At 42.4% G+C, this 13,358-nt stretch overlaps 1 protein-coding gene across 7 annotated transcripts in view; it reads right to left on the minus strand.

Moving 5' to 3' along the window:
- Nucleotides 1–13,358, minus strand: part of xirp2a (xin actin binding repeat containing 2a) — an 85,793-nt gene that overhangs the window by 11,821 nt on the left and 60,614 nt on the right. For 6 of the 7 annotated variants that reach the window (XM_061796825.1, XM_061796863.1, XM_061796872.1 and 3 more), the window contains 4 exons: nucleotides 3,838–3,975; nucleotides 2,095–2,181; nucleotides 411–477; nucleotides 20–123 (listed from right to left, as the gene is read on the minus strand). In XM_061796825.1, coding sequence (XP_061652809.1) covers nucleotides 20–123; nucleotides 411–477; nucleotides 2,095–2,181; nucleotides 3,838–3,975 — 396 coding nt within the window. The remainder of the gene's footprint in view (nucleotides 1–19; nucleotides 124–410; nucleotides 478–2,094; nucleotides 2,182–3,837; nucleotides 3,976–13,358) is intronic. The other variant, XM_061796845.1, reaches the window with a different exon arrangement.

Here is a 13,358-nt window from a genome sequence, read left to right on the forward strand (position 1 = left end):
TGATAAACTCAATCAATACCTTTATTTCATTGGGGGGTGTGGCTTCCTCAATGTTCTTTTCATACTGCTGCTTCAACGCCTGGGTGGAAACCTTCGGTAGCTCCTCTCCACCAGTGAGCATAACTGAAAAAGACACAAGAAAAAGGCTGCCTCATTAAGTCCTTCACAGTGAGGGGAATGGAAAGCGAAATAAATCATTTCATTACAAACCCGAGTATTTCTCATTTTCTGTAGCGACACGGCTGCAATTACTCAGTTTCCTCTTTCTAAAATGTTATCATCTACACTTTCCCTTATGATTTTTTTTGCTGTGCATTGAACAGACAATCATCCGAATGGCTAGCTATATTATTAATATGCAGGGTATGAAACATGCATACTATAATATAGAAGACACAGGGAGCACTAACCTGTTTCATTGTAAGTTCCGTGACTGGTGGTTACATTGTTATGGTGGACTCTCTCATCATGGATCACCTACAAAAAGAAGGCAAATCATTAGTATGCTCATAGTCACACATTTTTTATCTACGCCATGAAAACTGCTTAGTATGCTTGTATTATTCAGGACACATCATGGAGCAGAAAGTCCAGAATCTTATGGGTGTGACGTGCAACCCAAGTACCATAATTTATCGTGTATAATGCGCATTTATTCCCCCAAAGAATTGTCAAAAGTCAATAGTGCGCATTATACATAGGTATAGGGGGAAATGGAGAAAAACAATCAATTTTATAAATGTATGCTGCCATCTAGAAGTTACGAAAAACCTGTACACTTTCATTCCAATGTCACCGCTACCTAGAGGTTATGAGAAAGGTGTACACTTTCATTCTAATATGCCGCCACCTAGAGGTTATGAAAAAGGTGTACCCTACACTTTCATTCCAATATGACAGGGGTATGTATGGCTGCATATACTGTATGTACAGACTGGTTAGAGGGTCTGCCTCACAGTTTTGAGGACCGGGATTCAATCCCCAACCCCGCCTGTGTGGGGTTTGCATGTTCTCCCCGTTCCTGCGTGGGTTCTCTCCGGGAACTCCGGTTTCCTCCCACATCCCAAAAACATGCATGGTAGGTTAATTGAAGACTCTAAATTGCCCATAGGTGTGAATGTGAGTGCAAATGGTTGTTTGTGTCCCCTGCGATTAGCTGGGAACCAGTTCAGGGTGTACCCCGTCTCCTGCCCGAAGATAGCTGAGATAGGCTCCAGCACTCCCTCGACCCTTGTGAGGATAAGCAGCTCAGAAAATGGATGGCTGGATGGATGAACAATAACCATTATTCATTTCTTTATGGTTATGTTTTGTTTAATGATAATGCTTTTCTGAAATGCTTGGCAGTTTAATTTGAATCCTATCCATCCATCCATCCATCCATCCATTTTCTGAGCCGCTTCTCCTCACTAGGGTCGCGGGCATGCTGGAGCCTATCCCAGCTATCATCGGGCAGGAGGCGGGGTACACCCTGAACTGGTTGCCAGCCAATCGCAGGGCACATACAAACAAACAACCATTCGCACTCACAGTCACACCTACGGGAAATTTAGATTTTTCAATTAACCTACCATGCATGTTTTTGGAATGTGGGAGGAACCGGAGTGCCCGGAGAAAACCCACACAGGCACGGGGAGAACGTGCAAACTCCACACAGGCGGGGCAGGGGATTGAACCCCGGTCCTCAGAACTGTGAGGCTGACGCTCTAACCAGTCGTCCACCGTGCCGCTAATTTGAATCCCATTATAAAAAAAAGTAATATGTTTCACCCAGCCCTTCATGTTTTATTTAAGGAATTGTACCCATTTTACAAATTCTGCCTGGGTAATCAAACATATGAGCACAACCGTGTGTTTCTCATTTACTAAATAAAAGTAAGGCTGTGAATTTCAAAATAAGATCAAGTAAATATAAAAAGTATTACATGTTCAAATAAAGTGCTTAACTTCAGAATAATTCTTTGAAAAAATACTTCATGTTTTGATCATATGGGTAGAAGCAAAATCAGGCATTGTAAAAATGCATTATACATACATCCAGAATTTTGAGGTCAACTTTTCGGGGTGCGCATTATACACGAGAAATTACGGTACCTCTTGCTGATTCTGAAAGATGCTTGTGGAGGGATTGGCTTCTCTGACACTGCTTCTCACCGTCACCTCGGAGGAACGGGACACCTCCTTCCAAATGAGAAAAATACACTCAATCCCTCTGGCACTCTCAACATTCACATACACTTAGTGGACATTTTATTTGGTACAATCGGAATGATATCCAGTATGATTTTGCAGTGATGTGAATGCTAAGTAAGACTAATTTAACTGACTGACTGTGGTCTTTGGTTACATTATTGTTATTTTGATGAAGTTTTTGTATTGGTTGTCATCAAATTGTACCAAATGTGTAGCTGATGAGTTCAGGTCCACATGCATGTGTATAAACCTCATTCAGATCACCACATAGTTGCTGAAAGCTGAAACAGCTGTAAAGTAATTTTCATAAAGATTAACAAAAGCCCTTAATCGTGAGTGGATGTATTGCTGCACAGCAGAGTTGGAATTACACTCAAAAGATTTGTTTATAGAAAATGCATTAGCCAGTTCTTCCAAATGAAATGTGTAAGCAAGTCGTATATTGTAGTATTAGAGCTTGTCTCCTTTGCTGTTAACACAAAAGAAACAGCCTCTGCTTCTGAAACCACTTATATTGGGATTATAATATCTTCTTGAATGTTCAACAAGCTATAAAACATGGCATGGATCCTGGGTAAAACATCAGTGAGGGAAATCTGACTGGAGAGTGCCTTCTGTTGAGGCGCGAGAGCATTGAGTCGATGAAATAGACACAGACATTTCTTGCACACACCTCAATGTAAAATTTAGCATTCAGCAAGGTCTTTCACACTCAATTCATCCACTCAGCTTTCCGTCTCAATGAACAAATGGGGGAGAGTGAATGGAGGGCCAGATTTGACCTTGCTTCGCTGGGATCAAGCAGAAGCAGATGTAACATGTTCTGGCATTTGCTGTATGCACAGTTGCGAAGAATTGATGATCCACGTTGATGATGACCTCTTTGATTGACAAATGACAATGGCATCATATCACTTCCATGTCTCAAGGAGAACCTTTTAACGGAGACATGTCACTTTCAATACCTATATTTACTAATGCAATAAATTCTCAACAAATTAATAACAAAAGGTGAAGTACCTGGTAGTAGTAATTAGTAGACGGTTGCTAATTCCACTCCCTTAAACAAATGTGTGGTTAAATGGAATTTAGCTCCAAGAATAGTGGTTTACTTAAAACAGTGGGAGACGGAATCAGGAAAGCAGACAAGATCACGAAAACACACAGACTGAGAGAAGAGGAAGGGCACCAGCTTGCTAACCAGGATAAGGGCTAACAACAGAGCGTCTTTCCACTTGTCTTCTTGGATAATGTTCACCCACTTTACAACAACATGAAACTGCTGCTACTCTTAAGCAGTTCCATGGACTTGAAAAACTGCTGTGGACATTCTTGTCAGAAACATTTATCATTGTTGATTACATTGCCTAGAGTGGTATATGCTAGCAAATGTGCACTGGAGAACAGGCACCTGGGTTTTTCGGTTACAGGTTATTTTCATCGCATAAAACTGACTGCCTCTGCCATTGTTTATATCAGTGCATTACTACAGCAACAATAGAAATGACAATCGCTGTATAACTACATAGCTTGCTTAGCAAGTCGGTCTGAATACAGAGCGGAGATAGTCTGATGTATTTTGAAAAGGGTCAACTGCATAACCTTGGGTTCATCAACAATGACAACAACTGTTCTCATTCTCACCTGCACAGATCTCTGTTGTAAATGGAATTGGTTGCTGCTGGACTGGGAAGACGATGAGGCAAAGTCCTGGTTTTCAAATTGTTTCTTCACACTGGCCAGGCCACCAGGCAGTGAACAGGCCTCAGACTCATCCATCACCTGGCAAAGCAAAATACATTCATACAAATGGACAGAGAAATCAAATGCAAAAGTTCACAATATTTAATACAACCCCAATTCCAATGAAGTTGGGACATTGTGTTAAACATAAATAAAAACAGAATACATCCATCCATTTTCTGAGCTGTTTCTCCCCACTAGGGTCGCGGGCGTGCTGGAGCCCATCCCAGCCATCATCGGGCAGGAGGCAGGGTACACCTGAACTGGTTGCCAGCCGATCGCAGGGCACATACAAACATACAACCATTCGGACTCACATTCACACCTACGGGCAATTTAGAGTTGTCAATTAACCTACCATGCATGTTTTTGGGATGTGGGAGGAAACCGGAGTGCCCGGAGAAAACCCACGCAGGCACGTGGAGAACATGCAAACTCCACACAGGCGGGGCCGTGGATTGAACCCCGGTCCTCAGAACTGTGAAGCAGACGCTGTAACCAGTCGTCCACCGTGCCGCCAAACAGAATACAATGATTTGCAAATCATGTTCAACCTATATTTAATTGAACACACTACAGAGACAAGATATTTAATGTTCAAACTGATCAACTTTATTGTTTTTAGAAAATAATCATTACCTTAGAATTTTATGGCTGCAACACGTTCCAAAAAAGCTGGGACATGGTCATGTTTACCACTGTGTTACATTACCTTTTCTTTTAACAACATTCAATAGACGTTTGGGAACTGAGGACACTAATTGTTGAAGCTGTGTTTTCTTTTCCATTCTTGCTTGATGTACAGCTTCAGCTGTTCAACAGTCCGGGGTCTCTGTTGTCGTATTTTACGCTTCATAATGCGCCACACATTTTCAATGGGAGACAGGTCTGGACTGAAGGCAGGCCAGTCTAGTACCCACACTCTTTTACGACGAAGCCACGCTGTTGTAACACGTGCAGAATGTGGCTTGGCATTGTCTTGCTGAAATAAGCAGGGGCGTCCATGAAAAAGACGTTGCTTGGATGGCAGCATATGTTCCTCCAAAACCTGTATGTACCTTTCAGCATTAATGGTGCCTTCACAGATGTGTAAGTTACCCATGCCATTGGCACTAACACAGCCCCATACCATCACAGATGCTGGCTTTTGAACTTTGCGTCCATAACAGTGGATGGTTCTTTTCCTCTTTGGCGCAGAGGACACGACGTCCACAATTTCCAAAAACAATTTGAAATGTGGACTCGTCGGACCACGGAACACTTTTCCACCGTAGATGACGAAATCCCTAAATTAATTGCAATTGTACATTGAGGAACATTGTCCTTAAACTGTTTGACTATTTTCTCACACACTTGTTCACAAAGAGGTGAACCTCGCCCCATCTTTGCTTGTGAATGACTGAGCAATTCAGGGAAGCTCCTTTTATACCCAATCATGGCACCCACCTGTTCCCAATTAGCCTGTTCACCTGTGGGATGTTCCAAACAGGTGTTTGATGAGCTTTCCTCAACTTTCTCAGTCTTTTTTGCCACCTGTCCCAGCTTTTTTGGAAAGTGTTGGAGGCATAAAATTCTACATTCATGATTATTTTCTAAAAACAATACAGTTTTATCAGTTTGAACATTAAATATCTTGTCTTTGTAGTGTATTCAATTAAATATAGGTTGAACATGATTTGCAAATCATTGTATTCTGTTTTTATTTATGTTTAACACACCGTCCCAACTTCATTGGAATTGGGGTCGTACATATAGCAACTCATCAGCTACCTTGAGAATTTGTGAGACCTTGGAGTTGTCGTAAGCAGTAAAGTGATGGCACAATTTCTAGGTTTTAGGGATGTAACAATATTCATGATACTGCTTCATCTTTTCCTTTCGGCTTGTCCCGTTAGGGGTCGCCACAGCGCATCATCCTTTTCCATGTAAGCCTATCTCCTGCATCCTCCTCTCGTACACCAACTGCCATCATGTCTTCCCTCACGACATCCATCAACCTTCTCTTTGGTCTTCCTCTAGCTCTCTTGCCTGGCAGTTCCAATCTCATCATCCTTCTACCAATATACTCACTATTTCTCTTCTGGACGCGTCCAAACCATCGAAGTCTGCTCTCTCTAACTTTGTCACCAAAACATCGAACCTTGGCTGTCCCTCTGATGAGCTCATTTCTAATTTTATCCAACCTGGTCACTCCGAGAGCGAACCTCAACATCTTCATTTCCGCCACCTCCAGCTCTGCTTCCTGTTGTCTCTTCAGTGCCACTGTCTCTAATCCGTACATCATGGCTGGCCTCACCACTGTTTTATAAACTTTGCCCTTCATCCTAGACTCTTCTGTCACATAACACACCTGACACCTTTCTCCAACCGTTCCAACCTGCTTGGACCAGTTTCTTCACTTCCTGACCACACTCCCCATTGCTCTGGACAGTTGACCCCAAGTATTTAAAGACCTCCACCTTTGCTATCTCTTCTCACTGTAGCCTCACTCTTCCCCCACCACCCCTCTCATTCATGCACATATATTCTGTCTTACTTCGGCTAATCTTCATTCCTCTTCTTTCCAGTGCATGCCTCCATCTTTCTAACTGTTCCTCCAGCTGCTCCCTACTTTCACTGCAGATCATAATGTCATCTGAAAACATCATGGTCCATGGGGATTCCAGTCTAACCTCATCTCTCAGCCTATCCATCACCACTGCAAAAAGGAAGGGGCTCAGGGCTGATCCCTGATGCAGTCCCACCTCCACCTTAAATTCGTCTGTCACACCTACAGCACACCTCACCGCTGTTCTGCTGCCCTCGTACATGTCCTGTATTATTCTAACATACTTCTCTGCCACTCCAGATATTCATGATACTGCAATATCACAAAATTAAAAGTACTTTGATATCGTCGTGGTCTTGTCTCGGTATACAATAATGAGCCCTTGTGTTTAAAATTTTGTTTTGGGCCGGCTATACGCAGCCATACAGTTTAGCCAGGCTGCTACAGCCAGACTGCTACAGCCAGACTACAGTGCTCCATTTCCTCATTAAGGGTATAAACGCACCCGATCGGGAACAAAACCCACGTGACCAAGTGGGTACGTCACAAAAAATACACTGATTGGCTGAGTGGCCACCGCTCCCCTTCGATGAGATGATCCACCGAATTATTTAAGCATATTGTAACAGCAGCACTCTAGTGGTACACTAGTGAGTGTTTATCTCAAGTCGAAAATCGTGGGTGAAAGAACATCACACAGAGAGCGAATAACAATTCTGACTCCCCATTACAACATATACGTCCACCAATACATTACAGTAGTCCCAAGAATTAAATATTGAAATAGATCCATTCGATACAAATACAGATATCCAACCATCCATTTTCTTTACCACTTACCCACTATGTGGGAGGAAACCGGAGTACCCGGAGAAAACCAACCCAGGCACGGGGAGAACATGCAAACTCCACACAGGCGAGGCCGGGACTTGAACCCTGCTCCTCAGAACTGTGAGGCAGATGTGCTAACCAGTCGTTCACCGTGCCAGCACAAATACCGATATCAATGTAAAAATAAATCTGACATACTTTCCTCTCCAAATATCCACATTTCAAATGAAAAATATTACAGAGGCTCATCAGAAAAATCCTACAATATCACTAAGCGGAGGAAAAGAAACTAAGGATTCTCATGCCTTTATGAGTGCTCCTGCGTTTATGACTTCACTTGAATTTTTAGACTCAAGCAAAGAAATCGCTGTGAGTAGGGAGAATCCAATTTCTTATATTATAAATAAAAACATATGATGCTACAGTAACTACTGTTAAATTATTGAACAGACAATATATCAATGGACAGTTTTGTTATTGTGAGCATATATTATTGCTGCAGCAATAATGCTGTTTTCGAGGTAGAATATATGAATGTAAACATTGGATGGATGGGGATAGAACTGCATGGTAATATATGATTTGAAGCTGTCTTTTCACAAAAACCTGTGGGAAAACGAACAGAAACTACTAAAACCTATTGTGAAAGACTCAGCAAGAGTCAAGAAGAAGAGCAAGAAAATATTTTTTTCACTTCTCCTGCTTTCGCCTCTTCGCCCCACCTGTGAACCTTCCTGCAATACCGTGAGACTTCTTGCAGTATTGTGAGCTTTCCCATGATATCGCAGACTGAGAAATTGCTTGTCTTTTCATGTTTTTGGACAGATTTTAAAACAATACAACTGGTTAAAATTTCAAAGTCACCGTTGGATTTGTATTGTGTTTGTTTCAGTCTGTTTATTTTAATAGAGTACACAATCATGTTTTACAGCCTTAACCACAAAAAATAATTTAAAAAAATTACACATTGTTACAGTGAAAAAAAACAGTATACAAAAAAGGTCAGTGGTGTCACAGTCAGCCAAGCCAATAATTTTCAATTAACACAAAATTACAGAGAATATTTTCCCTTCAAGGAGTTAACAATGTAATCAAGATCAAATTACCAGCTGCAATCGCAAATTACTTGGTGGGTGGAAGCATCAACGAATGCCATCTGTTTTTAAGGGTGGCAAATCGGTCTGTCACTCTGTTGTGACTCAAATTTTCAAGTGTCTTTTTCAATTGACTGTGACTGTGAATTCTTCCCCTTCAAGATACAGTGAAACACATTTAATTAACACCTGAGCAACATAGAAGTTAATGACAATGACTTTGGCTAACAACATATTAACTGTGTGCTCCCAAATACTTTTGAAGTCGCAGAGATTATATTTTGGGCGCATATGTGACTAAAATGGTTGGAGAAAATTGCGTTCCATATGATTCCTAGACTGCATCACAAATGGCTTTATTCTATGAGATCCTTTAAGGCTTCTTTATACTCACGCGGACGTCACTCCGGCTGTCCCTCACGTAGTTTGGCTTTATACTCGAGCGCAACCCACGCGCGCAGTTTTGAAAATATACTGCAGTTCACCTCCAAGTCGGGGGTGTCGCTACGGCGGGTATTGGGTCGGACACCACAGAGTGAAGTTTCCTAATTTTTTTGGCCATTTCCGGTAGCCGTTTTTACTTTCCTTTCAGTAACAAGGAACAAAGCAACAACGACCGTGGAACCGTGTCTGCTAGAACAAATGGACTTAGATGACCAGATGATTTAATTATGCTGCAAAATCGATCAATAAGGTGCCGGCGTAGATGGTATGTAGAACCAAGGGGCACGCTGAGTACGTCATCACAGCATGTGACTAAAACGGACCAATCATGAGAGATGATCTCATGATGTTCGAGGCGCAGCAACTATTTTTCCCGTGCGCGCGTCAAGCTACGCAGGGGGGCCGCGTGGGGCAATTCGTCGGTCACATGATGCAATGTGGGCGTTGTCGGCCGTGCGACCGCAGGAGTATAAAGAGGCCTTTAGACTCACATTTCCAGTAGATGTCACTTCCTTGTTACTCTCTCTACTGTGATGATGATGATTATTATTATTATTATTGTCATTATTTTCATCCACAGATGACAACTATAAGTGAATGAGCTCAGCTCCTGTTTCACGGTGCGAATTCATGCATAAAGTTCACTCTATAGCCTCCATATTTACGTAAACAGGCATGAGCTTCACAATGATAAGATGTTGCTTCACCATGTTATAAGCCGGAAGCTCAGCAAAACAGGGCTGACTAAAAGCAACGTGAGGAAAAGAACAAATGATGGACATAAGAGAGTTTTTCGAGAAAGTACGTCTTCATCACCGCTGATAGTAAGAATTAGTTAGCTCTGGCCACCAGCAAACAGCAGAAAGTCACATGCTTCTACCAACTAGCTTGTCAATTACAGTGGACCCCCACATAATAACACCTGCAGAGTCACTATCTGCTGATTTATTTATTTTTTATTTTTTTTCTCCAACTTTTTTTTTCTTTTCTTTTTATTATTTCTTTTGGGGGCAGAAACCAACATTGAAAATGCTTCTTGGTGGTTTATCCTCACTTATTCAAGAATTTATATAATGCAGCCCTATGGGGGCACAAGCCAGTGCAATCTGTTGGCCGGTCCCAAGCCCGGATAAATGCAGACGGTTGTGTCAGGAAGGGCATCCGGCTTAAAACTTTGCCAAACAAATATGAGCGTTCATCCAAAGAATTCCATACCGGATCGGTCGTGGCCCGGGTTAACAACGTCCGCCACCGGCGCCGTCAACCTGCAGGGCGCCGTTGGAAATTCAGCTACTGTGGGTCGAAGAAGAAGGTGGAAAGCAGGTTCTTTTGGCAGCACAGAACTTAATGTGGGGACTTTTAATGTTGGGAATATGACAGGAAAATCTCGGGAGTTGGTTGACATGATGATTAGGAGAAAGGTTGATATATTGTGTGTACAGGAGACCAGGTGGAAAGGCAGTAAGGCTAGTAGTTTGGGGGCAGGGTTTAAATTATTTTACCATGGTGTAGATGGGAAGAGGAATGGAGTTGGGGTTATTTTAAAAGAAGAGTTGGCTAAGAATGTCTTTGAGGTGAAAAGAGTATTGGATCGAGTGATGAGGCTGAAACTTGAAATTGAGAGTGTTATGTATAATTGATTAGTGGCTATGCCCCACAGGTAGGATGTGACCTAGAGGTGAAAGAGAAATTCTGGAAGGACCTAGACGAAGTAGTTCTGAGCATCCCAGACAGAGAGAGAGTCGTGATTGGTGCAGATTTTGGTGAAGGAAATAGGGGTGATGAAGAAGTGATGGGTCAGTATGGCATCCAGGAAAGGAACTTGGAGGGACAGATGGTGGTAGACTATGCAACAAGGATGCAACACTTGAGATTGAGATTGAGATGCGACATAGGGCAAAGGTAGAGGTGGCAAAGGCCAAACAAGAGGCATATGATGACATGTATGCCAGGTTGGACACTAAAGAAGGAGAAAAGGATCTATATAGGCTGGCCAGACAGAGGGATAGAGATGTGCAGCAGGTTAGGGTGATTAAGGATAGAGATGGAAATATCTTGACTGGTGCCAGCAGTGTGCTAGCTAGATGGAAAGAATACTTCGAGGAGTTGATGAATGAGGAAAATGAGAGAGAAGGGAGAGTAGAAGAGGCAAGTGTGGTGGACCAGGAAGTGGCAATGATTAGTAAGGGGGAAGTTAGAAAGGCATTAAAGAGGATGAAAAATGGAAAGGCAATTGGTCCTGATGACATTCCTGTGGAGGTATGGAAGCATCTAGGAGAGGTGGCTGTGGAGTTTTTGACCAGCTTGCTCAATAGAATTCTAGCGTGCGAGAAGATGCGTGAGGAATGGAGGAAAAGTGTGCTGGTGCCCATTTTTAAGAACAAGGGTGATGTGCAGAGCTGTGGGAGCTATAGAGGAATAAAGTTGATTAGCCACACAATGAAGTTATGGGAAAGAGTAGTGGAGGCTAGACTCAGGACAGAAGTGAGTATTTGCAAGCAACAGTATGGTTTCATGCCTAGAAAGAGTACCACAGATGCATTATTTGCCTTGAGGATGTTGATGGAAAAGTACAGAGGTCAGAAGGAGCTACATTGTGTCTTTGTAGATCTAGAGAAAGCCTATGACAGAGTACCCAGAGAGGAACTGTGGTACTGCATGCGGAAGTCTGGAGTGGCAGAGTATGTTAGTATGTTAGAAGAATACAGGACATGTACGAGGACAGCAGAACAGCGGTGAGGTGTGCTGTAGGTGTGACAGAGGAGTTTAAGGTGGAGGTGGGACTGCATCAGGGATCAGCCCTGAGCCCCTTCCTGTTTGCAGTAGTGATGGATAGGCTGACAGATGAGATTAGACTGGAATCCCCGTGGACCATGATGTTTGCAGATGACATTGTGATTTGCAGTGAAAGCAGGGAGCAGCTGGAGGAACGGTTAGAAAGATGGAGGCATGCAATGGAAAGCAGAGGAATGAAGATTAGCCGAAGTATGATAGAATATATGTGCACGAATGAGAGGGGTGGTGGGGGAAGAGTGAGGCTACAGGGAGAAGAGATAGCAAGGGTGGAGGACTTACTTGGGGTCAACCGTCCAGAGCAATGGTAAGTGTGGTCAGGAAGTGAAGAAACTGGTCCAAGCAGGTTGGAACGGGTGGAGAAAGGTGTCAGGTGTGTTATGTGACAGAAGAGTCTCTGCTAGGATGAAGGGCAAAGTTTATAAAACAGTGGTGAGGACAGCCATGATGTACGGATTAGAGACAGTGGCACTGAAGAGACAACAGGAAGCAGAGTTGGAGGTGGCGGAAATGAAGATGTTGAGGTTCACTCTCGGAGTGACCAGGTTGGATAAAATTAGAAATGTGCTCATCAGAGGGACAGCCAAGGTTCTTTGTTTTGGAGACAAAGTTAGAGAGAGCAGACTTCGATGGTTTGGACACATCCAGAGGAGAAATGGTGAGTATATTGGTACAAGGATGATGAGGATGGAGCTGCTAGGCAAGAGAGCTCGAGGAAGACCAAAGAGAAGGTTGATGGATGTCATGAGGGAAGACATGAGGGCTGTTGGTGTTCGAGAGGAGGATGCAGGAGATAGGCTTACATGGAAAAGGATGACGCGCTGTGGCGACCCCTAAAGGGACAAGCCGAAAGAAAAAGAAGAAGAATTCAAGAATTTATATATTTTTTCTTCTTTAAACAACCAAGTCATTGAGGGGGTCTTAAAAAATTTTTAGGGGGGCTGAAGCCCCCTAAAGTTGGCCTAACGACGCCACTGGTGCCTTCAAAGATGTGCAAGTCATCCATGCCATGGGCACGAACATACCCCCATACCGTCACGGATGCTGGCTTTTGAACTTTGTGCTGTCTTTTGTGGCTGCTGTTCCAGCTTTTTTTGAATATTTGAAAAAAAAATAATGTTCACCAGTTTGAACATTTAATATCTTGTCTTTGTAGAGTATTCAATTGAATATAGGTTGAAAGGATTTGCAAATCAACGTATTTGGTTTTTATTTACGTTTTACACAACATCCCAACTTCATTGGAATTGGGATTAGTATACAAAATCAATACTTTGACATATACAACCTTTGGTAGTAGCTTTTATTTCCTTTGAGTCATTATTGTAGATGATGGGAATATACCTGTACAGTATTGTCAATGTCAATGTCCAACTACAATCATATGTATGGCACATTTTATTTCCAGGATCAATCAAAACTATTTACATGAAAGTGTTTTTTGTTTGTTTTTGTTTTTCTTAACCCACACATACAGTACCACTGTAATATGTTTTTGCATCCATCACTATGCTCTATATGTTGAAGTGGACTTTAAGGTCTAAATGGAATAATGCCTTCTTTTGATGAACAGATAGCTGCAAGCCAATAGCTGCAATTCTCCTGTTTGTGTTGGTCTTAGCTTGTAACAATTTCATTAAAGCATTGCAATTACATTATACACTGAACCCAATAAAATTAACTGTCAAGTTGTTAATTTACCACATTTCTGA

The sequence above is a fragment of the Phyllopteryx taeniolatus genome, chromosome 1, assembly GCF_024500385.1.
Source record: "Phyllopteryx taeniolatus isolate TA_2022b chromosome 1, UOR_Ptae_1.2, whole genome shotgun sequence".
Lineage (NCBI taxonomy): Eukaryota > Metazoa > Chordata > Actinopteri > Syngnathiformes > Syngnathidae > Phyllopteryx > Phyllopteryx taeniolatus.